The 25629-nt window shown below is 44.4% G+C and overlaps 2 protein-coding genes across 4 annotated transcripts in view; both read left to right on the forward strand.

Annotated features, from left to right (window-relative positions):
• Window positions 1-4320, forward strand: part of tbce (tubulin folding cofactor E) — a 63563-nt gene extending 59243 nt beyond the window's left edge. For both annotated transcript variants that reach the window (XM_083634697.1, XM_083634698.1), the window contains exons 16-17: window positions 2447-2538; window positions 2644-4320. In XM_083634697.1, the coding sequence (XP_083490823.1) occupies window positions 2447-2538; window positions 2644-2739 (188 nt within the window). In that variant the 3' untranslated portion in view covers window positions 2740-4320. The remainder of the gene's footprint in view (window positions 1-2446; window positions 2539-2643) is intronic.
• A 2478-nt stretch (window positions 4321-6798) lies between these two features.
• The window catches only part of LOC310775421 (NLR family CARD domain-containing protein 3-like), a 65645-nt gene continuing 46814 nt past the window's right edge, over window positions 6799-25629 (forward strand). For both annotated transcript variants that reach the window (XM_083635568.1, XM_083635569.1), the window contains exons 1-7: window positions 6799-6863; window positions 8874-8940; window positions 10842-10928; window positions 13276-13389; window positions 16603-16716; window positions 22278-22391; window positions 24111-24227. In XM_083635568.1, coding sequence (XP_083491694.1) covers window positions 10855-10928; window positions 13276-13389; window positions 16603-16716; window positions 22278-22391; window positions 24111-24227 — 533 coding nt within the window. In that variant the 5' untranslated portion in view covers window positions 6799-6863; window positions 8874-8940; window positions 10842-10854. The remainder of the gene's footprint in view (window positions 6864-8873; window positions 8941-10841; window positions 10929-13275; window positions 13390-16602; window positions 16717-22277; window positions 22392-24110; window positions 24228-25629) is intronic.

Raw genomic sequence — 25629 nt, forward strand, 5'->3', positions numbered from 1 at the left:
GTATTATGTATTTATTAGCAGAATTGACATGAACTCTCTCAGTTCACTCACTCACTCATACCATTTTCGATACCACGGAGGAAAAGTTACACATTAAGTCTTTTTATTATTATTATTAAAACAAGAAAACCTATATAACCTACCTACCTATTAGTGATGCGCGGGTCAGGTTTTTTTAAGGCCCGCCCCAACCCAACCCGTCATTGGAGCCAGCCCGCCCCGCCCGCCCCGTTAAAATATCTGAAAATTCCGAACCCAGCCCAACCCAGCAGCCCGCAACGGCCAATTTAATGTAATATGTCTCCGGACGCAGGAGGAGCACAGCAGAGCTTCCAAGGTGTGCAAAGCAGCTAATAACTCTGTCTCTCTCCCCCCTCTCTCTCTCACACACACACACACACACACACACAGACACTCACATGCTGCCCTGCGCGACAACAGTTGTAGCCTGCTGCTCTGGATGAGTTGCGCTGCTGCTTTCATGTCGGCCTTTCTTCAATTAATCCATGGTCTTCAGATAGCGCGACCGACTACGCTTCCCCAAAGTGCGGATGGCGTGACCGCGCAGTGTTTCAAATGGAGGTAGCAGGTAGAGGTAGGCACTAGGCAGGCTACAGAAACAGTTCTTATTCTTCCCCATTTCTTTTAATTACCTCATGCGCTCTCAATTGGCCATGTTGCAGTACTGTAGTAGGCTACTATAGTGCAGCAGGTGCGCACACGGCTTGCAGATATGGCCAGACTCGCTGTCTGATTTCTTTTAATTATCTCATGCGCACTCAATTGTTCACAGCCTACTCACGTTGCAGTAAAGTTGACAAATAGATCACAGTCGAGTCCACAACAGAAAATCTGCGGTGGCATTATATGGACACTTCAAATAATAATTACAGCGAATAATCCTTCCAAAATGTTTGTTTTGAGAGCACATAGGCTACCTCATTGAAGCGTTTCTTTACTCCATGTAGGCTATAGAGAGTGCAGCAGGAGTCTGTCTGATTGTGTGTACCTACGTGTGAGAGAGAGTTAACGTCTTTAAGGTTAATTACTCTGCGTGTTTCATTGCTCTAAATGATTTAATAATGTTGCTTTGTCACGTTCTGAGCCTGCCCCGCCCGCACCCGCGATATTTTCATAATTTGCCAACCCAGCCCGCCTGCGGGGCGGCCCAGCCCGCGGGACCCGGCGGGTTCTGGGTGACCCGCGCATCACTACTACCTATATAATTTCTAAAAGTAGATATTAATGATCAAACATTTCCATTCATGTAGCCTACAGTATTTATGTTTTTGTTTCAACTACAAACATAAATAAACGTCCACTTGAAACTATGTTTCAACTACCACACACAGCATAATATTTTAGCCTGTTTATTAAAAAAATAATAATAAAAAAATAATAATAAACATATCGATACTTGGTGCCGGTGTATCGATAACGTATCGCAAGTGGAAATATCGCGATACCGTGAGTATCGATATTTTGTCCCACCCCTAGCACTTATTACACAATATTACAACCATACAGTCGCCGAGGTGTTCTTTTGTTGTTGCATAATTTGATATGCAAATTAGCGTGTGTGTGACATCATCTCTAGCTACTTCCAGCGACTTTCTGACCAGCCAATAGCGACTTTGCTTGGAAAAGAGTTGGCAACACTGCACTCTGCAACACTGCACTCTGCAACACTGCACTCTGCAAAACTGCACTCTGCAACACTGCACTCTGTAACACTGCACTCTGCAACACTGCACTCTGTAACACTGCACTCTGCAACACTGCACTCTGCAAAACTGCACTCTGCAACACTGCACTCTGCAACACTGCACTCTGCAACACTGCACTCTGCAAAACTGCACTCTGCAACACTGCACTCTGTAACACTGCACTCTGCAACACTGCACTCTGCAACACTGCACTCTGCAACACTGCACTCTGCAACACTGCACTCTGTAACACTGCACTCTGCAACCCTGCACTCTGCAACACTGCACTCTGCAACACTGCACTCTGCAACACTGCACTCTGCAACACTGCACTCTGTAACACTGCACTGTGCAACACTGCACGTTGCACTCTGCAACACTGCACTCTGTAACACTACACTCTGCAACACTGCACTCTGCAACACTGCAACTCTGCACTCTGCAACACTGCACTCTGCCACACTGCACTCTGCAACACTGCACTCTGCCACACTGCACTCTGGAGTCTGGCTTCAAGTGCTGAGCGCACGCAGGCTCAACTAAGGAATGGCCCATTCATCTGTACAGCATCATTTTGTGGTTTAATCAGAAAAGTCACATCATTTGATATATGTTTAATGATACATCGATAGCTGTCTTGAGTCTGCTTTTAGTTTAGCAGTGTGCTGCGGCCACACCACTTTGAGAATCACTGCTCTACAGTACAGTGATAACGTGTGTGCTGTGCTGTGTTGCTGCAGCCTCCATGGTGGTTCAGAAGGTGAAGGGCCTCCTGTACCGGCTGCTGAAGATCCCTGCTGCACAGCTGACGCTCACCTACACCAGCTCCAAGGTCAAGCACATTCACATACAACACAAACACCAAATATCACCAGTAGCTCCTAGAGCTAGTTTGCACCATAATGCTCTTTTGACATGTGAAATGTTTCCGTCGTAGATTGTGGGTAAGGAGATCGAGATCGACAGCGACCTGAAGCCTCTGGGCTTTTTCTCCATCGAAGATGGAGACCAGCTGCTGGTCCGCTGGTCCTGACCGAGACCAGGACCGGACCAGACTGGACCGGCTGGAGCAACAGGCACTTTGGACTGTGCACACTTGTGCTGCAGAGGCTCACAGCATCCTCACAGCATGGCTCATCTGCTGGATAGAACTGAGCTGTGACAGTTGGCAGACTGTCTGTGTCCCATCTGCAGACGTACAGCTAGAGGAGGCGGAGTCACTTCATATACAAAGTTTTTTGAAAAACTGAAGTTCACACTTGTTTTTCTTGCCACTCAGCATCCAGGGTTCCTACACACATTCAGTTAAAAAATGTCCATACTTTTTCCAGACCTTGTTAGAAGATTTTGTCTGGTCTTCCAATATGATTTAGGCAGATAGACATCTTGCCCGTGCTGACTAGGTCATATCACTGTATAGATGAAGATTGTTCTTCACAGCCACACATGTCAGAATATGAGATGATTGGCAGGGTTCCTACATACTTTCCATTTTAAAACTCCATATTTTTCCAGGCAGACCCCATGATCTTGAATGGTTGTGATTTTGGTGCAGACCATATTTTGTTCTTGACTGGATGTGATTTTGGTGCAGACCATATTTTGTTCTTGACTGGATGTGATTATGGTGGGTATTTGATATAATGCATGCTGACAGCAGCTGTCTATCTCAATATTATTCTTCACATCACCAAAAATGCTGGACTCAAAGTGTGTCTACAACATAAAAGCTAGAATTATGTATCGGACCTAAACCACAACATTTCCCCATACTTTTCCAGACATTTTTTCCCAAATCCCCAAAAACCTGAAAAATTATCAAATTCAGTTTTAATACTTTTCCAGACTTGCATAGGAACCCTGAATAGAGCAGATGTGCAGAATAACGGTGCAAACACACTGGATTCACAAGCGCGGCTGCATGTAAATTCAGCTTGAGCAGGAGCCTGGCCATTCACACCAGCAGTGATCTGTTTTGCTCCACGCCAGTCACAACTTGTACTGACTTCCTGCCTGGCTGCACGTGGCCGCTCACGGCTCACATCAAAAATAGTCCAGACTACAGCTGTCACTTTTTCCAAAAATAAAGTTTGAACAAACTTTAATTGCCCCTCAATTTGTTCGAATATATCCGAAGTTAATTGGTTAATACCCCCCCGCGCGGCCCAATAAAAAATACGTTACATGTTACATAAGAGATAGTCATATTTTCTTTCTGATGTCTTCACGAGCAGCTGTTGAGAGCTGATGAGTCGCTTTGAGGCTAGTGTTGTGATTGTCCGCTCCTGGCTTTGTTGTTGTCTGCATCAGTCTGCATCGGCCGCCTCCATTTTGTCTTGTGTCACTGCAGGGCGCACCGGGCCGGTGTGATTGGTCTAGTCTGTTAACGAGGATGCCGAAATGAAACTGTCTGCGCTTCCATTTCCAGTGTGTTTGCACTGTAATCAATAGCCTATAATCAGTAACACAAGTCAAGTGGTCTGTGTGATCACTTTCAGGCTTGATGTGAACTCTGTTTCATGTCCTTCTGATGTCAAAATGTAGCATCACATCAGTCTACGAGCGCACTTACAAATTCAGGTTTGTTGATTGTCAAGATGTTATTAATAAAAAAATCAACAGCTATTTCCATTTCATTTATGAATACCTAAATAGTCTGTATTTGTGTTGTGAAGAAGGAGATGGTGTAACGATTTGACAATTCAGTCTGATATCAGGCTAATTTAAACCCACATGACCAGACCTCCATGTCCTGCTCAGTGGCATGTTTCCGTAAAGTTTGAAGTAGAGAGGGGGCGGGGTTTAGGCTTACCCCCCCCCAGTGTTTGTTGTTGTAATACTCTTTTGGCCACAAGAGTGCACCATTACCCGATGTACACTAAGAGTGGTTTTAGAGGGAGGGAGCCTCTCCTCTCGCTCCTCAATGACTGATAGTGGAGCAAACAACTTTACACAAACACACCCCCACAATAGCTGTTATTTGGACGGATTCATTACAGCAAGGTTTCATTTAGGGGTGTCGTGATAATCGTGATATGACAATAATTGTGACATTAGCTTCACGCATCGCTGGTAAATTCGGCTAAAAAATATTCACTAACAACACTTTATAATTAAAATATAATTTCAACTTTAAGAATTGGTTCACACTGCTCACTTTTGTCCTCCACTGTGTATTTTGGTGGAAGATTGTGCTAATAACAGTGTTGATTTGTGTCTTGGATGTATGCTGAAGTAATAAATAGAAAGGCCCTAAGTTATGTTTAATGAGGAGTCAGCGTTTGTCAATAAGCAAGACAGTTTAATTGCCAGATTTTTAATCTACTCTGGCATAATGATCCATCCAAAAGAGACCATTTTCTCTCATTTGACCTCTACAGTCATTCTCAGCCAGAGGCTACAGCAGTGCCCCTGCTGGTTGCCCAGGGCATTGCAGCCTCAGCCCATGGACCGGACAGACTGACACTTGCGGCAGTTTTTCTCTCAACTATTTTTTCCCCAATTGTACTTGTCCAATTCCCGCTGCTGTCCCAGTCATTGCGAGTTGTTTCACCGCACGTCATAGCACGTGGGAGGCTCACGCTATTCCCCGCAAACGTATTCTTACAGACGCAGCTCTGGTTTCCATATTACGTGGGGAGTGGGGGCGGGGAGTGGTTGCAACCCCAAATGCTACCCATAGCCATAGCTTTCCATTTTTGATAGGATCCACTTCAAAAAAATGAAAATGAAAAAACAATGAATTAAAACATTTCAAACTTTGAAAGGCCAATTTGTAGACCAAGGTCAGCTGAACACATGGAAAAAAGTTGCTTGAGATATTTTGAAAGTTTTGGAAAACACTTTTTTACATTTTTTTATGACCAATTATCGAATCGTCACAAAAGTTTGGGAACATGTTTAGAGATATCAAAGACCATGGGTACTTAATTGTGTGCGTTTCAACCAAAAGGGGCCACCGCAAATACCAAAAATATGGGTGGCCTAACAAAAAAAGGCCATAACTCCACAACCGTTGGTTCAATGATCAGAAAACTTGGCAGATAGGTAGCCTATATCAAGGGATATACTGTAGGTGGACCGTGTCATGAGAACCACAGACATTTTTTTGCGACCTCAGTACCGTTCAGAAAAGGCTTAAACCCCTGTCATGGCCGCTTGCAGCTATACATCCATTTGCTAAGCTGCCTGACTTTTAATATCTTTGAAACAAAAGGAGATTTCAAAAATCTGAAAAGATACACTCTTGTAGAGCTTCGTCCACAGATGCTACATAGCGATGTTGGTGGAGATCGGTGAAGCGGGCTAGGAGATGTCAAAAATGTGTTTTCCAAAACTTTCAAAATATCTCAAAAACTTCCAGGTGGACCCCAAGGCTCCTTGAGGCACATTTGTAGAGCAATGTTGAACACATGGAAAAAAGTTGCTTGCAATTGGGACAAACGGCGTGGAAGTTATGGCCTTTCAAAAAAAAATGTTTTTTTTTAATATATATATTATATATATTTTTACGTGGATCCTATAAAAAATCGCAAGCTAAGGGAATTGTCAGTGCATGGAAAAAATGTGGTGCTTTTGTCAGGAACGTACATCCATTTGCTAAGCCGCCTGACTATGGACTCATGTCGTAAACACAACCCCATTTGAAGGCAGCAATAATCATAACATAAATCATGATCATATGTGATAAACATTTTATCACATGGGAAATTCATGTGCCTTTTCTTTGTGTGTGTTTCCATGCTCTTTAATCTTTGATTCTGTAGCCTGCCTGGAACACAGCCAAATAAAAGATTATAAACTGAGAAATACTAGGCCTAGCCCCGCCCCCCTCTCCCCCTATCTCTCTGCCCCTCCCTCCCTGTCTCTCTCCTCTCAGTTGTTATGTTCTCCACTGAAAAGTTTAACATTGGATCAGCAGCAACAGGAAGTGTTCCAGCCCACAAACCATATTTGGAAGTTTCACTTCCTCCAACAATAACTTTTTTGACAACTAGATAGAGAGAGAGAGAGAGAGAGAGAGAGTGAGTGTGAGAGAGAGAGAGAGAGAGAGAGAGACTCCCCCCTCTGGGTTGGTTCATTTCCTTGTTCAGTCTGTGGCGCAGTTAACTTTCTCCGGTCAAACAGAAGAAGAAGAAGAACTTTCTCCGGCTAAAGGTATTGTAGCAAGAAACCTGTCTATTGTAACAACAGTTTATTGACAGTTTCCAGTCTGTCAGATCTTTAGTGACTGTTACCGCCTGCCATTAGCTGTTATTTACACTAGAACAAGAAGAAATCTCTTCAGCCATTGAAGGTGTGGCTGTTTGTCCAGATGTTTAGGCCATGTTAGCTTCAAAATAATAGCTCAAACAGTTTTCCAACATGTTCATGTTTTCATGTTCAAATGTAACTTTAATCTAAAGTAGTTAGTAATTAGCCGCCTGTGTTGCTTTCTGCCGGCAGGTTTGAGGAAGAAACCTTCAGTTCTCTCTGATTCTCTCACTATCAGCGAGCGATGCTAACAGGGCTAGCGATGCTAACATGAAGCTATCAGACCATTTCTTAAGTTAAAATAAAAATAGATAGTCAAGTAACCATTTAGATTCTACTCGTGTGCTCAGTTTAAAAAATAACGGCTATTTAAAAATCTGGTTTTTGTTGTCGGGGATTTGAGGAACCGGGACCAGCCAGCCATCTCAGCTGAACTTTAGTTTAATCTTAATTTTAATTTAACACTTGTTGTTTGACCTGAGGAAGCAAGTTTACATCCAACAACATGAAGCAATGTTGAATAGAATAAAGGACAAAATAAAGTGTAAACTATGTAATCACAAGACAGTAAAATATCTTGCTATAATACAATGGAAGAGTTAACATCCTGTCACATGCACCTCGTTTTGATATTGCACCTGTGGTGTGACATCAGACAGATTTGACATACGCTCATTCTCACTGTCACTGTCAAGTCCTGTGTGCAACATGTCTGTGTGCTGCTCTGCTGATTAGTTCCCTGTCGATGATGTGGTTAATGTCTCCATCTAGTGGCACCCTCAGATCAAATGTTCACAGAGACTCGGAACCAGAGATGGGAAAGTGCACACATTCTTTACTTAAGTAGGACTACAGTTACTCGTTGTGTTTCTGTGCAAAGCTAACTGAAACTCACGTTATATTAATATTATTTGAAAACTATTCAACTTAAAAGATCCCCTCCAAACATGTTTTAAGACAGGGGTGATGCTTCTTGCATCATATGGGTTATAAAAAATAAAATTAAAATTCACTTAGTTACAATACAATTGTACTCTAAGGATTTTCTTTCAGTGGCATAATATTAATCCTTATTTTAAATTAATAGTTCAACAGGCTGTTTCACTTTCGTTCACTGAGGGGTAATCACTGGTATGAATTATGCTTAGTCTTAGTCTTCACATTGAACTCTTTCATAACAGTGACGGTCTCTTAGCAAATGAGACAAACATATAACTGTTTCAGCTCTCAGTGAAAAAGTATTCAACTTCTCAGTGCAACTTTCCGCTGTTGCGGCCATGTCTGCTACCCAGTGGGAAATATCTGTTGCTAGGTAACCGTTTGTTTGCTGTTTACCGTCTGTAAACATTAGTTCTGCCTGCATTGATCCTACTTGGTGCTTGTCTACAAACTGTATAATAAAGCTGTCAATGGTCAGAAAAAACGCAAAGTGAACTTGCTTGATGAGCCACAGTATATTTTGAGAGACAAGGTGGGGGGGGGGGGGGGGGGGGGGGGGGCTGTTTAAAATCGGTCCGCAGGCCGCAATTACATTTTGGAGTGGACATGCCTGTTTTAAGATGTATAAAGTCTATACTTTGATTAATAATTTGTGTGATATAGTGTTTGCACACAAAAAGCTGGGAGAGTGCGAGATGAGAGAGACAGAAAACAATGATAGGCTACAACATTTTGTCTGTCGTGCATTAAAACTAAAGGAACAAGCCTTTTTGAAAATGTAAATAGCAGAAAGTACATACATTTGCGTTAAAAAGTAGGGAGTAAAAGTAAAACGAGTTTTCAGAAAAATAAATACTCAGATACCTGAGAATCTCACCTAAGTACAGTAACAAAATATTTGTATTTATTTATTTCCCATCTCTGCCCAGAAGAGCTGAGTAAGGACAGTAAGCAGTGTGTGTGTCTCCTCCCCAGGTGAAGGCAGAAGGTCTCTGTGACTTGATCTGGATGCTGTGAATTCCCCAGCAAAACATCTTCCAAGGTAAAACATGTTTTGATTTTGGAGCGAAAACAAAAGTGCAAACCATAAACAGGGTGACTACAGGTGTCTGTAAACCTAAGGATATATAAGCCCCTCCCCCCTCCTTCTATAGCTACGTTCACACAGCAGGTGAAAGTGCCCCGAATGTGATCTTTTTCCCCCAAAGTGACTCAGGTCAGTCTTTTCCATGACTGTGTGAACAGTGCAAGTCACATGGAATGTGACTTTTTTAAATCCGCCCTGGACTACTTTCAAATGTGGAAAAAAATCAGATTCAAATCGGATTTTTCGGAATGTGACCTCGGTGTGAACAGACATGTGGCTTCACTCCAGCGCGACATTCTGCGCTGGCAGGAGGACCAGGCGGGCAGATTGTGATTACAAACATGGAGGACAGCCGCGAGATAGATAATCTGTCACCCGATCGGATTGTTGTCACCCATAGACTCAGTAGGCGCATCATCAGCCCCATTCCTATCGCTGATAAACCTGCTAGTAGGTCAGAATGGCTGTTATCAAACAACTTTATATTTAGGCAAATAAAACAATTTAGGGTTAGGGTTAGAATTAAGCAACAAAAAGCATTAAAATATGATTTACACGTGAAATGATCACGACCTTCTGTGCCTATCAATAAGACGCTGATAACGCAGATTAAAATTAAATCGGTGGAGGGACAGTGAAGTTAGACCTCATAAGGCGGCGTTCACACACAACGCGCTCATTTGAGCTGCCAACGTCTTTCTGCAATTCATTCTCTATGTAAGGACGCACTAAACGCGCTCCTCTTTCAAGGAACGCACCTGGCGTTTAAAGGCTGGTGTCGTCTAGTTTTTTTGGCGGAGCGCTCTGGCTGTTTTTAAGATGAAAAAGTTGAACATTTGGACATCGTCTTTTCCACTCCTCCTACCTTTTCTCATCCCAGAGGGATCCTCAACCTCCGCTGCTGCCAGAATTGGCAATAATCTGGCTTTCATGTTGACAGTGAACAACATCAAACAGACAAAACCAGCTGGCTACTGTCCATGTGTTCGCTGTGTCCTAACTGTACTGCACGTGACTGCAGGGGAAAACAAAACGAAGCACAAAAAACACGCTCCGTGCACTGTGCTTTGTGCACAATGGAAGGGCTCTCAACATGATTTCTATAGCGTTCTCCTTGAAAAAAGCGTGTTGTGTGTGAACGCTGCCTAAGTATCCGGGGTGACTCCACAAACTCCTCTGTACAGAAGTAGCAGCTATTGCTCCACAGAAAGCCATCATTAAAATTGTGGCTCTGCCCTGCTCCTCCTCGCTATCATCTGCTTCCGTATCCGCTGGCTTCCACTGCACAATAACTTACAAATTAAACCGTAAACAACAACATTGTCAGCTACCGCCATGTTTACTGCTGTCTTCTTCCGGGTTTAGCTAGAACAGCAGTGTGCTGCGTGTGGCGTTATTGCCACTTTTAAAAAGTAAAAAAAAATCAGATCTAAAAAATGTGAATTGAGCACGAAGGTTTGCTGTGTGAACGTAGCCCATCACGGAACCGTTCCGGACATGGCTTGGACCAGTGATATCATTCATGCACAAATGTCCTGTCACTGGTCCACAACTTTATTCAAATCAATAACTGTCAAACTAAATGAATGACTTCAAAACTGTTCACAGTTTTCAGTTATACTACTGATTTTTTAATGATACAAAGCTGGTTGAAAATCTGCACAGTGTTTTTAGTGTAATTACTGGACATTTACATGGACCCCACTATATGTCACTTTAAAATAATTTGTGTGTGTGTGTGTGTGTGTGTGTGTGTGTGTGTGTGTGTGTGTGTGTGTGTGTGTGTGTGTGTGTGTGTGTGTGTGTGTGTGTGTGTGTGTGTGTGTGTGTGTGTGTGTGTGTGTGTGTGTATAAAGGTGTGGCTCTACCATGAGTGAGTGTGAGGTGAGAGAGGAGCGGCTGTCTCTGTCTGGGGAACATGACAGCCCGACCAAAGCTAAGAGGTGAGATGAGGAACTCTTACTGTCCATGACATCATTACAGCTCAGCAGTGACATGATTTCAGCTCAGCAGTGACACCATGATGATGGTGATGATGACATCACTGATGTGCATATTAATGCATATTCTTAAGTTAATAGCTAGTGAACTAGCTGGCCAGCTAGCTTGCGCTGCCTGTCACTGAGGTAAATAACGCTAGTAGGAGGAGGGGGCCCAAGAGTGGAGGGGGCAGGGGGTTGTGAAGGTACGGATGGCTAGCTGGCTATTTTGAGTCACACTTATTACAGGACAAAATCCAGACACACTTTGTGAATAACGGGGGCAATAAAAGCCCCTGTTATCCCAATTCCAAGGGCAATTTTAGATTTTTAATGGTGATTTTGGCCCGAGCCCCCACTAATTTCCTACCCTGCTTGGTGACCAGCGTGCGTGGAGGAAGCACATGTGATGTCAAGATATAATAGTCGGACGGTTACATTATCATACACGATATCAAATATTAGGGATGTCACAATATATCGTCCCACGATATATCGCGATATCAAAACGTGACAATACTGTATGTATCGTTGAGATTAAATCTCATATCGCGAGAAAAAGAAGCTGAACATGGTAGCACTGATCTGCATCTGATTGCATGCTCGTTCTCCTTTTCATTGCTTTGTTTGAACAGACGAGGGACGTTACAGACACGGAGGAGGAAAATGGTGAAATTACTCAAATTAGCGTGGAGGATGCCCCCTCAACTTACAAATCGATCGCAAAAAAATATTGTTAAAATATCGTATCGTATGGTATGGGCGGAGGACAGATATGCGGTCGCTATGACGACCAGGTGTGGGCGGGGGTGGGCGGGGTCAGATCGAGCAGCAGTGGAAGCAAAACATTCATCGGGTCGAAAAACAATTAGAGCCGAGTGGTGACGAGCTGTGCAGGGCTGTAAAATGTGGTGTAAATGAGCCACAAGTGAGAGTAAACACAGGGTGTCACTTTAACGACAGGGTCGTTAATTAGGTCAACATGGACTCCTAAGTTGAGAGTGAATGGCCGGGAGGGGAAGGGGGGGGGGGGGGGGGGGTTAAGTCAACATGAGAGAGAATGGTAGGAGAACATGTATTTGTAAGCTGAATAAGCAGCATTAATATTCAAGTCTGCTATGAATAAAATCAAGGGGAAATAATCAGTAGAGGCCATTTCCACCACTGCTTATGGATGAGCATCATCTGCTGCATGCCATCGAGAACCGTTGGCCGGATCGACTTCAAACTTTGGGAGTGTGCCCTATTGTGCAGTGCGGTGCCCTGTTTCCATGCAATTCGGCATAGCGCCACCTACTGGCAACATAAAAAATGCTGTTTATCTCAAGAACCGTTCGTCCGATCGACTTCAACTTTGGGGAGCGCGCTTAGGGGGACTCAAGGGAGTGCAGGGAGCTGAATTCCGTGCAATTTGGCATAGCACCACCTACTGGCAACACAAAAAGCGCTTTATCTCCATAGCCATTCATCTGATCGACTTCAAACTTGGAGAGTGTGCTGCTGGGAACCTGACATAGAACAGTACCAAATTTTGTGCAATTCGGCACAGTGCCACCTACTGGCCACACAAAAAGTGGTTTATCTTGAGAACCGTTCGTCCGATCGACTTCAAAGTCGAGGAGTGTGATTAGGGGGACTCAAGGGAGTGCAGGGAGCTGAATTCCGTGCAATTTGGCATAGCGCCACCTACTGGCAACACAAAAAGCGATTTATCTCGAGAAACATTTGTCCGATTGACTTCAAACTTGGTAAGTGCGCTGCTCGGACCCGGATGGAGTGCGGTGCCGCATTTAATGCAATTTGGACTTATTCCAGGACTGTCTGTATGTATTTTCTTCGCATATCTCGAGAACCGTTTGTTGGATCGACTTCAAACTTGCGCTTAGGGGGACCTGACAGAGTGCAGTGTGTGTGCGGGGGGGAGCGCCCACGGGGTGGTGCATGGGGGAACGGGCACTGCACTAGTATTTAAAATTTAAAGTATAAAATACATTCTAATCATTTTCTGAATTGGGGTGAGCTATATAATAATAATATAATTCATAATTCATAATATAATAATAGCCACATTATTTACACCCAGGTGCAAATAGCATCTGCCATCAAATAAAGGCAAAATGGCCACACAGAAAAAAGCCCAAAAACGAACAAAGAGTTGATCTGCCGGACAGCGCAGCATTGAAGCTGTCAGTTATGGTTTCAGCAGATATTATTCAGTCCTGGAACATAAACAAGAATGAAAAACATGAAATTGTCTTCTTCATAAAGACACACATACCTTCAACATCAATGTTCATAATGTTTCTCTCAGGATGCGGCAGGAGAGACCAGAGTCCCCTGAGCCCAGCTGTGTGTCCATGAAGAGTGACCACTCTATGGGTCACCCGTTTAGCTTCAAAGATGGACAGCAGTCTACTGATCAGAGGTATTTATTTAAAACTGATACTAACAACAGATGCTGTTGGCAGATTCACAGTTATCAGTTATTGGTCTGATCCTTCAAATGATGTGGATTGAGTTTCTTCCTTCAAATAATCACATCAGTGTTTCCTACACATAGACTTTACTTGGGCTGGTCGCCCAAGTAAAGTCTATAGGCTCTAGTGATGCGCGGGCCGCAGTTATAACCGTGCTGACCGCGGATATCCCGCCCCGTGGGCGGGCCGGATCATAAAAATAAACATTCTGATTAATAGCGGATGGGTTGCGGGCGGTTGAAACGATGTATCATTAATGAGGAACAATAATATTAATTACGTTCTCTAGTCTATGAACGTATTTTAAGCGACATTTTTCGTCAGGCACATTCTTAGTCACCTATTGTAGATCCCCCAAAGGACCCACGGCCGTAAACCAAACAATACAGCCATGTGCTAGGCTCCTTTTGTCCATATATGGTCAATGATGTCACACTCAAAAAGGAGACTCCGCTGAAGACGTGTTTGACGAGAAGACGCGTTCGTATTTTCCCGTACAATGAGGCAATCAATTAAACTAAACTTAAAGCTATAGCGTTAGCCGAGTAAACTACATGAGGGCAAGTGGTGGACTGGACATAATAAAGCATGGAAGTTTATTTGGAGCAGCGATCGCACCAACGGCAGCAGAAACCGTAAGTTTGCTCCTTTTATAGCGTTTTATAGCGTTTATACCGGCGGGTGCATGGCGGGCGCGGATCTATAAATAGTATGAAATAATTTGCGCGGATTTATGGCGGGCGGACGGTTCATGCATACACGTGGATTAGGATGGCATAAAAGCTCATCCACGCATCTCTAATGGGATCTATCTTCCCGACGGCGGTAATTTTTGCGTTAGCGCCCGTTTTGCGCCGCACAAAGCCCTAATTGTGGCCGTTTCGGCCCGCTGCGCTTCACGTCATCTCGGCGCACATCTCTGTATAGGCTTGTTTATGCCCAAAAGCATTGTGGAGGTGTGGTCATGCCCATAAAACCACAGCGTCACGTCAGCAGCTTCCTCCTTCACTGAGAGGGAGAAAGAGGGAGAGAAAACATAGCCTAGATGGGGAGAGGGAGGGAGATGTGTATTATTGCCATTTCACACGCTGAAAAAGGGCTGCTGCCCAAATGTCTGTATGTTTATTTATTTTCGGGCTCTCTTCTATCTCCGCTGCAGTAATATACTGCATGCATAATTGATTGATTGATTGATTGATTGATTTTTATTAAATGTGTCATGCACTTGACAGTGCCCAGCCCTCATGGGCTTACAAGACACACATATGATATATTATGCAGTACAACATACGTCAACGCCGCAGTAATAAAACTAAATCACAGCATAACATAACATACACCATATCAGCAAAACAAAATCATTACATAATTTTCTGAACAGAACATTTTGCCTTAGCTCCCACGCCTGGGAAAGAAAGTTTCCAATAAAGAAATTATTATAATTACGCACCATACTGAGAGGCGATGAGTGATGCTGCTCTATTTGAAGAAGTTGAATTTTGTTCCACCAGCACACATTTTATTAATCAGCTATTTTCTATTTGTTTCTATTAATATATATACAGTACATCGAATTCCACCAATTTCATTGTCATTTTCCCCTTGGCCCACATAAAGACACATGCTTCCTTCACTGTCTGCTTGATGGCGAGAGGGACATCAGCTGCCATCCGCGCTGTGGCGTGTAATTGCAGGGAAAGAGGTTACTGTACTGGCCGGACACAGGTGCGAAAAAAATGATGCGTTTTGAATTGGATTAGGGGAACGAGGGTCTGGCGGGGCGGGAGTCTGTGTGCGCCGGGTGCTAGATCGGGGTCTCCCCCAAGAAGGTGGGAGCTGGACGGGTATGCAGGCTTGGTGGTGGGGTGGGTGTGGATCGGTGCCCTGGGTGTTTTGGGCCAGCCAGGGTGGGTAGAGGCAGCTTGGCACAACACCTCACAACTTTCTCAAAAGCAATCTATTGTTACCTCACACCACAAACCTGTATGGTCAGGAATTATGTAGCCTAATAAAACCATGACAAACAAATTCTCATTTTTAAATCAAGGTGTGTTTTTTCTGCAATGTAGGCAATAGTTGAAAATCAACATGGCATTCCGAGGAGAGAAGAGTGTGTGCAGGCACGAGTGGAGAGTGACATCCATGCCGTGCGTAAATGGATCCAAGCAAGGATTTCCTGCACTGCACGGAGATGTGGAGACTGTCTGCGCTCAGGCGTACGTCTGCGTTTGCGCTAAGACCAGCTATTTCCTGGCATTAAAATTGAGAGCACCCAATGCGATTTTTTCTAACACATTGCGCTGGAATGCCTATTTTGGAACGACCAACTCCCAAACCTCTCTTTGCGCTCGCCAGATACCGACGATATCTTCCCCACAGCGCTAAATGACACTTGCGCGAGACACATGATAGGCTAGAGGCCCACCGACACGCCTGGGCCATGCCTACACCTGTGTCATCACAGCGCAAAACTGGACGGTGGAGGCAGACGATAGCAATAAGAGGCGCGCAAAGGCAGCGCAAACGATAGCGCCGTACAATGATAGAGCCCTGTGTCTAAATAAATATAGATAAATATAGATAAACGTCTATATATCAGCGGCGCTGCCACCAAAGTAACAGCAGGTAAAATGTTGTCTCATGCCAACATACAGTAAACAAAGCAGGGAAGTGTGGGTCGGACTTGGCAGCAGAACGGTGCAGCTACACACACGTGTATACTGTATATATATGTGTTTATATATGTATGTATATATATGTATGTATGTAGGCTATATATATATATACTGTATGTATATATATTTATCTATGTATATATATATGTATATACATACACACATATACTATATATACACACACGTGTATATATGTGTAGAGAGGGAGAGAGAGAGAGAGAACAAAACGCTTTTCCAACTTCATCTGATCATTACAAAACACGGATATTTTCACAATCACGTACCTTTTCAGAGTCAACTCCCCATCCTCATGTGCTCGTCTTTCTTTAATCCAGTTTAAAGTCCTGCATAGGGTTCATTTCACAAAAGCTAAGCTTAGCAGGTTGTTTCCTGATACAAGTGACTAACCTGTGAAGAGCCCATCCTGATTGTCTTCTTCATAAAGACACAGATACCTTCACAATGTTCATAACGTGTTTCTCTCAGGATGCAGAAGCAGAGAGCAGACTCCCCTGAGCCCAGCTGTGTGTCCATGAAGAGTGACTGGTCTATGGCTCACCCGTTTAACTTCAAAGATGGACAGCAGTCTACTGATCAGAGGTATTTATTTAAAACTGATGATTACAACAGATGCTGTTGGCAGATTCACAGTTATCAGTTATTGGTCTGATCCTTCAAATGATGTGGATTGAGTTTCTTCCTTCAAATAATCACATCAGTGTTTCCTACACATAGACTTTACGGTAACACTTTACAATACTGGTGCAAACATGTGCATGAATGCATGCTTAACTCATGATGAATTAAGCCATTAATTGATGCTTACCGCATCATCAACTAATGAAAGGTATGTTTGATGAACACACCGAGTCATATATGAATTACTATTAATTAAGTAGGCTATGCCTATATCATCATAGTTAATTCCTCATCAACACAGACATCAACACACTGTGTTCAATAATACCGTAATTCATGTGTTAATTACCACTATTAATGTCACTTTTCCCCAACCAATCTGCGTTTTCCTTCCTTCTTAGCTATGTTTTATTCCTGCTGTAATTTGCCCTGTTTTTAATATGTATATGTTCTTATTACGTGAAACTGTTTTTATATGCACTGTAAGGCGACCTTGGGTGTTCTGAAAGGCACCTCCAAATAAAATGTATTATTATTATTATTATTACTATCGACATCCAGCTCCCTGCAACCGGAACTTTAGCGTTACCAGACCGCAATGCCGATAGCCCACATCAGAACCAGCTGAGCGAGGCGATGTGCAGCGTGTCAGGGACCGGCTGGATCTAACCTCTCCCAGCCATTAGCTCGTTCATCATGGGCATTCCTTCCTCTTCGAAGCTTGGTCCACTGCAGGGACACAGAACATGTGGCCGGTGTTTTGTGCCTATCTTACCGGGTGTCTACCGCGTTGATACCAGCGTTGGAAATGGGCCATGCACGACCCAGCAGGCCAGCCACCCCCTACCACTACCCAGGCTAAGAGCCTCTCTCCCGGCCCGACACCCAGGGCAGCCCCCCTACTACCACCACCCATCCAGTCGCCTGCAACCGGGAAATCGATTGAGTTTCCCCCGTTGCATAACGAAGACGGGATGCGCTAGCCACGCTCCTCCTTGTCCGAGCTAGCCTGGTAAACCAGCCCGTCACGTGAACTCACATTTAATTTCCAAATGAAATGTGAGTTCACGTGACGGGCTGGTTTACCAGGCTATGTCCGAGCGACATCTCAGGGGAAACATACTCGACTTCGGGGAAAGAGAGTTCTCTTTGTTTGACCGGTGCCTAGCTGGCAGGAAAGAGAGGCGTTCGGGGTGCAGCGGAGTCGCCTCTGCTGTTTACGGTAGTTTGTCAGTGGTGGTGGCCTGGCGGGGACACTGGCGCTATGTATGACTGGGATTAGCGTGTGTGTATGGGTTCAGTGCGCGCCCCGGCCGGCCGGCTACGGCGATTTCAGCAGCTGTGCTGTAGTCTATCAGTAGGCTATCATTCTGATTACTTGTTACTAGTGTAGTAGTGTAGGCTATGCTATTTTATGGAGGGTAATTCCAGGCTGATCGAGTGATTGATGCTTGGTGCTCACGGGTAAACTCAAATTGACAGTAGCCTAAAAGAGGCTTGCCCATGGGTTTACCCAATCTGGCATCCGCTGCATGTATCTTTGGGACTTGCCCCTGGTATCCGAAATAGGCTAAAAGCGTGAGTGTGCTATTACTGGGCCACTGTCAAGGTAGCCACGAGAAAACATGTTGTTTCCGGCCAAGACTTTCAGAATAAAAGTCGAAATTCATGTTGTAACCAGCTACGCAGTACTGAGCTCTGCGTGCTTTTATTTTTGATTGCAGGCTGAGGCAACGGAAGTAATTGTTTGTGTGCCATGTCTTTCTTGACACTTATTCTCGTGGTTGCACAATGTGCGTGGTGCGGTCGTTTGCCCGAATATCAACAGCATACAGCAAGCCTCTGTGTTTTTATTCTACGAAGAGTACAAACTGCAAAGCCTAAAGAGTCGGTCACAGTGGTGGTGGCAGTGTCGAATGGATACCAATCGCAAGAGGAACGAGCGGGTTTGTTAGGGTTTCAGGTAGCTAGCCGTAGCAATTTAGCTTTAGCAATTTAGCTAGCTTGTGGCTTAGCTAGCTTGTTTGTTGTGTGTGTGCATGGTGGAGACCTGTCGCTACAGTCACTTTGGTTCGGGAAGTGAAGAGCAACACAAGTGAAAAAGGACGAGAGCTGGAAGTTGGAGGTGGACCCGCTGGAGAGATCGAGCAACGCGGGCTGTGGGGATGAGAGGGGAGAGGCCAGACTGTTTCCCCCCAGCTGATACAGACAAAATGGGCACCGGAGAGCGAGTCCTTGCTCTAGGGCAGAATTTGGGGACATGTTCACAAACTTGATAAATAAATGTGCTTTTATAACTCCAATGATGGTCTTCACTGATTACCTATATATTTTGAATTGTTCTCATGACTGGAATGCATGCAATTGTGTTGCTATACTGTATAAAAGTGATTTCATGATCAGCATCTGCGCCATTAGCTAATGATTTGTGAGGATATCATTATGTCGTGACTTTACTATCTGTGGCACATTACAATTAATTAATACATAAGTATGTCGTGACTTTACTATCTGTGGCACATAACTATTAATTAATACATAAGTATGTCGTGACTTTACTATCTGTGGCACATAACTATTAATTCATACATAATGATATAGGCACTTGTGAGGCACAACACTTAACTCATACATATATATGTGGTTCTTGGCATATAGAGCCTACAAGACATACATCCAGTGTTTGATGTCTGTTGGAGATGCACAGTGGATACAACGTCAGAGAATGTGTTGGGGTTGGTCTGGTTCGGGGCAAGGCGGGCTACTACACGCATAGCCTATATCAGAGCAGCAACATCGGAATGATAGCTACAGCTGCTGAAATAGCCGTACCCGGCTAAGAGGTTCTGAAGGGGTCTCGGCCGGAGGTGTGGGGCCCAGGAAAGGTGAGGGGCAGGGCGGGTAGGGGTTGGGTGGTGGTAGCCTGGGTAAACCCAGCCCCCAGTGACCTGCTCTCAGACAGACCCTGCTCACTAGTCAACAGGTCTGAGAGCAGGTCACGTGGGGGCTGGGTTTACGCAGGCTAGGGTGGTGGTAGGGGGGCTGCCCTGCTGGGTGTCGGGCCGGGAGAGAGGCTCTTAGCCTGGGTAGTGGTAGGGGGTGGCTGGCCTGCTGGGTCGTGCATTTAGACACCCGGTAAGATAGGCACAAAACACCGGCCACATGTTCTGTGTCCCTGCAGTGGACCAAGCTTCGAAGAGGAAGGAATGCCCATGATGAACGAGCTAATGGCTGGGAGAGGTTAGATCCAGCCGGTCCCTGACACACTGCACACCGCCTCGCTCAGCTGGTTCTGATGTGGGCTATCGGCATTGCGGTCTGGTAACGCTAAAGTTTCGGTTGCAGGGAGCTGGATGTCGATAGTGGTAATTAACACATGAATTACGGTATTATTGAACACAGTGTGTTGATGTATGTGTTGATGAGGAATTAACTATGATGATATAGGCATAGCCTACTTAATTAATAGTAATTCATATATGACTCGGTGTGTTCATCAAACATACCTTTCATTAGTTGATGATGCGGTAAGCATCAATTAATGGCTTAATTCATCATGAGTTAAGCATGCATTCATGCACATGTTTGCACCAGTATTATAAAGTGTTACCGACTTTACTTTGGCGGGTCACCAAAATAAAGTCTAAGGGCCCTATTTTCGCAACGGCGGTAATTTTGCGTTAGCACCCGTTTTGCGCTGGAATAGCGCCGCAAAGCCCTAATTGTGGGCTTGTCGGCCCGCTGTGCTTTACGTCATCTCGGCACTTTGTTTCATGAATCAGGTCTCACACAGGCACAAAACGTACGTGCTAGCTGCACGTTACCTGTTGTGTTTGTGATGTGTTCAATAACAACTTTTTGGCCCCGACACAGGAGACGTGAGGTGACACATCGGTTGGGCTCTGTGTCTTGTTTGTCCACTGTCTGTCTCTCTGTTGTCTCACTAACGTCACCCCTCAGTGTATAGTGTTAAGAGTCTTTGAGCTCTAGAAAAGCACTATATAAATGCCACGTATTATTATTATTATTATTATTATTATTATTAGTTGCCACTAGGCCTTTCTAGTTCTCCAGGTGTGTCTGGAGCTTAAGGCACTCACCCCTGATGCCTCTTGTTAGGGAAGGGCTCCTAGTCATGAGTCCAGACAGGCAGCTGCTAATATGGCTTGTGGGCAAGTGTTCGCTAAGCCTTGGCTGAGGAGCTCTTTACCTGAGATGCTGAGAGCTTCCTCAGCATCATAAGGCTCTTTCACACCGGCCTTGAAAGCCGAAAAATGCACGGAAAATAGGTCCGCTCCCCCGATGTGAAAGTCATGAACGCGCGTTGGTGGTAAATTGTTATACGCCTTTTGTTCCGGGAGCAAAGCTTGTCACTGCGCCGGTTTAGCAGGCAACCCGCCTCACTTGAAAGCGTCGGAGCAGCAAGGCGGAACAGTGCGAACAGCTGCACCTCCTTGGCTGGCATACATCAGCGATGTTTGGTTGTTGAATGAATTAGGCTATAGCCTACTCAATTGGAACGATACAGAGAAGACTGGCGTGCGGTCGTGTATCATTCCAATTTTAGTATAGCCTACTCAATTGGAACGATACAGAGAAGACTGGCGTGCGGTCATGTATCGTTCCAATTTTAGTATAGCCTATTCAATTGGAACGATACAGAGAAGACTGGCGTGTGGTCATGTATCGTTCCAATTTTAGTATAGCCTATTCAATTGGAACGATACAGAGAAGACTGGCGTGCGGTCATGTATCGTTCCAATTTTAGTATAGCCTATTCAATTGGAACGATACAGAGAAGACTGGCGTGTGGTCATGTATCGTTCCAATTTTAGTATAGCCTACTCAATTGGAACGATACAGAGAAGACTGGCGTGCGGTCGTGTATCGTTCCAATTTTAGTAGGACACCATATCGATCTGCTTAGTCAGTGAATTTACTTCTATGAAATGTGTTGTATAAATAAAGTTGGCTCTCCTTGAATGCAATTAATGCAACACTTCGCTGGCGGCGGAGCCCCTTTTGATATTAAGGCGAGCCCGCCCACCATGCGAGTGCACCTATCCTCCCTGCTCAGCGGACTAGGAGAAGGAGGGAAGTCTTGTTGTTGAATGAATTCGTTCATCATACAGTAGCCTAGGCTACACTAACCTATGAAAATATTAATTTGGGCTAGGAGGAGCTGGAAATCCCTCCGCTCGCCTTTCAATCCGGGAGCGGGGAATTTCACCTGAAAGTACACCGCAGCACGGGAATGTGGCCGTGCTGCTTGGCTCTGTGTGAAAGCAATTTCTGTGGCGAGGCTGCGGGCTTTGCGGGACTCCTAAACTGCAATTTTGCGTGATCTGTGTGTGAAAGAGCCTATAGATTTCCAGGCTAATTACCAGCCTACTACCCGGATGAACCACCGGCATTGTGTGTGCCTGCCTCTCCTGAGCTGACTAACCTGTGAAGAGCCCATTCCGAGTTTCTTCTTCATAAAGACACAGATACCTTCACAATGTTCATAATGTTTCTATCAGGATGCAGCAGCAGAGAGCAGACTTCCCTGAGCCCAGCTGTGTGTCCATGAAGAGTGACCGGTCTATGGCTCACCCTTTTACCTTCAAAGATGGACAGCAATCTACTGATCAGAGGTATTTATTTAAAACTGATGATTACAACAGATGCTGTTGGCAGATTCACAGTTATCAGTTATTGGTCTGATCCTTCAAATTATGTGGATTGAGTTTCTTCCTTCAAATAATCACATCAGTGTTTCCTACACATAGACTTTACTTTGACGGGTCACCCAAATAAAGTCTAAGCACTGGCGCCGGAACAAGGGGGACATGGGGACATTTTGTCCCCCTTAAAATTTGGTCCCCCTAAATTTTTTTTTTTTTTTTTTTTTTTATCTGAGGGGGCAACTCCCCCTGACGCTTAGAGCCCACTTTACACTGTTTACACAGCCTGTGATGCTTGTTAAAGCCATGATCGTTGTGGGATTATTACACCTGAGACAGACAGACCCAGGGATCAAATTACAGAGAGCCCACTTTACACTGTTTACACAGCCTGTGACACTTGTTAAAGCCGTGATCATTGTGGGATTATTACACCTGAGAGACAGACAGACCTGGACTCTGTTTGCACTCACTGTCATTGGCTGCTGCTATAATCGTATACGGTTATTGTTATTTTATTTTTGTGTTGAGATGACAAGTTTTGCACTGTGTTTCGAAGTGATAATAATAATAATAAGTTCAGTGTTTCTGCCTGTGTTGCTGTCTGTTGTAGTGTAATTGTAAAATGACCTAAAGGGAGAGCAGGTCACCAAGTGAGTGAGAAAAGGAGAAAATACTGAATAATTACATCACTACAGTATAATCCTAATGTTAATTTAAAATTAGATATTCCTCTAAATATGGCTAAAAATCATCCAGACGTTCAAAAAAACATAATTTTTTCTTGCCGGCGCCCTGACGGGCGCCGGCAAAAAAACATTGAAAAAATTTTTTTTTTGAAAAAAAAATAAAAAAATAAAAAAATAAAAATTTGACAAAAAAAATAAAAATGTCCCCCTAATTGCAAACTCGTTCCGGCGCCACTGAGTCTAAGGGCCCTATTTTTGCAACGGCGGTAATTTTGCGTCAGCACCCGTTTTGCGCTGGAATAGCGCCGCAAAGCCCTAATTGTGGGCTTGTCGGCCCGCTGTGCTTCACGTCATCTCGGCGCTTTCTTTCATGAATCAGGTCTCACACAGGCACAAAACGTACGTGCTAGCTGCCCGTCAGCTGTTGTGTTTGTGATGTGTTCAATGACAACTTTTTGGCCCCGACACAGGAGACGTGAGGTGACACATCGGTTGGGCTCTGTGTCTTGTTTGTCCACTGTCTGTCTCTCTGTTGTCTCACTAACGCCACCCCTCAGTGTATAGTGTTAAGAGTCTTTGAGCTCTAGAAAAGCACTATATAAATGCCACGTATTATTATTATTAGTATTATTAGTATTATTAGTATTATAAGTATTATTAGTTGCCACTAGTCCTTTCTAGTTCTCCAGGTGTGTCTGGAGCTTAAGGCACTCACCCCTGATGCCTCTTGTTAGAGAAGGGCTCCTAGTCATGAGTCCAGACAGGCAGCTGCTAATATGGCTTGTGGGCAAGGGTTCGCTAAGCCTTGGCTGAGGAGCTCTTTACCTGAGATGCTGAGAGCTTCCACAGCATCATAGATTTTCAGGCTAGTTACCAGCTGAACCACCAGCATTGTGTGTGCCTGCCTCTCCTGAGCCAACTAACCTGTGAAGAGCCCATCCCGAGTTTCTTCTTCATAAAAACACAGATACCTTCACAATGTTCATAATGATTCTATCAGGATGCAGCAGCAGAGAGCAGACTCCCCTGAGCCCAGCTGTGTGTCCATGAAGAGTGACTGGTCTATGGATCACCCCCCTTTTACCTTCAAAGATGGACAGCAGTCTACTGATCGAAGGTATTTATTTAAAACTGATACTAACAACAGATGCTGTTGGCAGATTCACAGTTATCAGTTATTGGTCTGATCCTTCAAATTATGTGGATTGAGTTTCTTCCTTCAAATAATCACATCAGTGTTTCCCACACATAAACTTTACTTGGGCTGGTCGCCCAAATAAAGTCTGTGTCTAAATAAATATAGATAAATATAGATAAAGTCTATATATCAGCGTTGCTGCCACCAAAGTAACAGCAGGTCAAATGTTGTCTCATGCCAACATACAGTAAACAAAGCAGGGAAGTGTGGGTTGGAATTGGCAGCAGGACAGGCCATGCAAAACAGTGCAAAAAATGACTACACACATGTATATATATATGTGTGTATATATTTATGTATATATATGCATGCATGTGTGTGTGTGTGTGTGTGTGTGTGTGTGTGTGTGTATATATATATATATATATATATATATATACACACACATATACACATATACATACATCAGTGGCGGTTGTTAGGGAAGGGCTCCTAGTCATGAGTCCAGACAGGCAGCTGCTAATATGGCTTGCAGGCAAGTGTTGGCTAACGCCTACATTCCACTAGGTCCGTGTTCGGTCCGTCTGCGCTGCGGTACGGCATCGGAGCCGATACGTTTCCACTCTAATCATTGTGTCAACTCCCACCTACTCCGCTGCGTTGCGTGTCTACTCCGTCCCAGCTCCGACGATCCGGAGCTCTCCGAAAAAGATACTCAAGGGTTCTATTTTTCACGGATGACGGAGCAGAGCTGCAGCAAGTTGGGCGGAGCCAGGCATGAAATCAACAGGGCAGAGGTGTTTACAGCATTCAATATCAAGCCAGAGGACAAACATGTATGAGGAAAAGTTCATCATTGAAGTGGAAAACCACAAAATAATTTATGACACGGCCCATCCTTTTTACAAGGACAACACCAAGCATATCCACCCCTCCTCTGCTTCTCCAGTTGGGAACAATGATCTTCTGCCTGTTTGTCGTTGTATTTATCCCACATACAAATTGTCTCGCGTGAATATGCGCGATTTCACCGCGAGAACTTGTCTGGCGCAGCTGAGCCGTGACGTGCTCTACACGCAGCCAGTGAGTGTTGCCGCAGCACAGAGCACGGAGCAAAACCGGAGCTCAGCCGCAACGCAACGCAATGCAACCAGTGGAATGCCGGCGTAAGCCTTGGCTGAGGAGCTCTTTACCTGAGATGCTGAGAGCTTCCTCACCATCATAGATTTTCTAGTCTCTTAACACATTCACTGCCAGCCGTTTTTTCAATACTGTAGGTAGGTTCTGCCAAGGTTTTTTTTTGAGGATTCTGGCTCATCTTTCAAGAGCCGAGGATTCTTTTCTGCTAAGATTTTGTGAACACAAATGATCTCAAAAGAAC

The sequence above is a fragment of the Poromitra crassiceps genome (genome assembly GCF_964638095.1).
Source record: "Poromitra crassiceps genome assembly, chromosome: 4".
NCBI lineage: Eukaryota > Metazoa > Chordata > Actinopteri > Beryciformes > Melamphaidae > Poromitra > Poromitra crassiceps.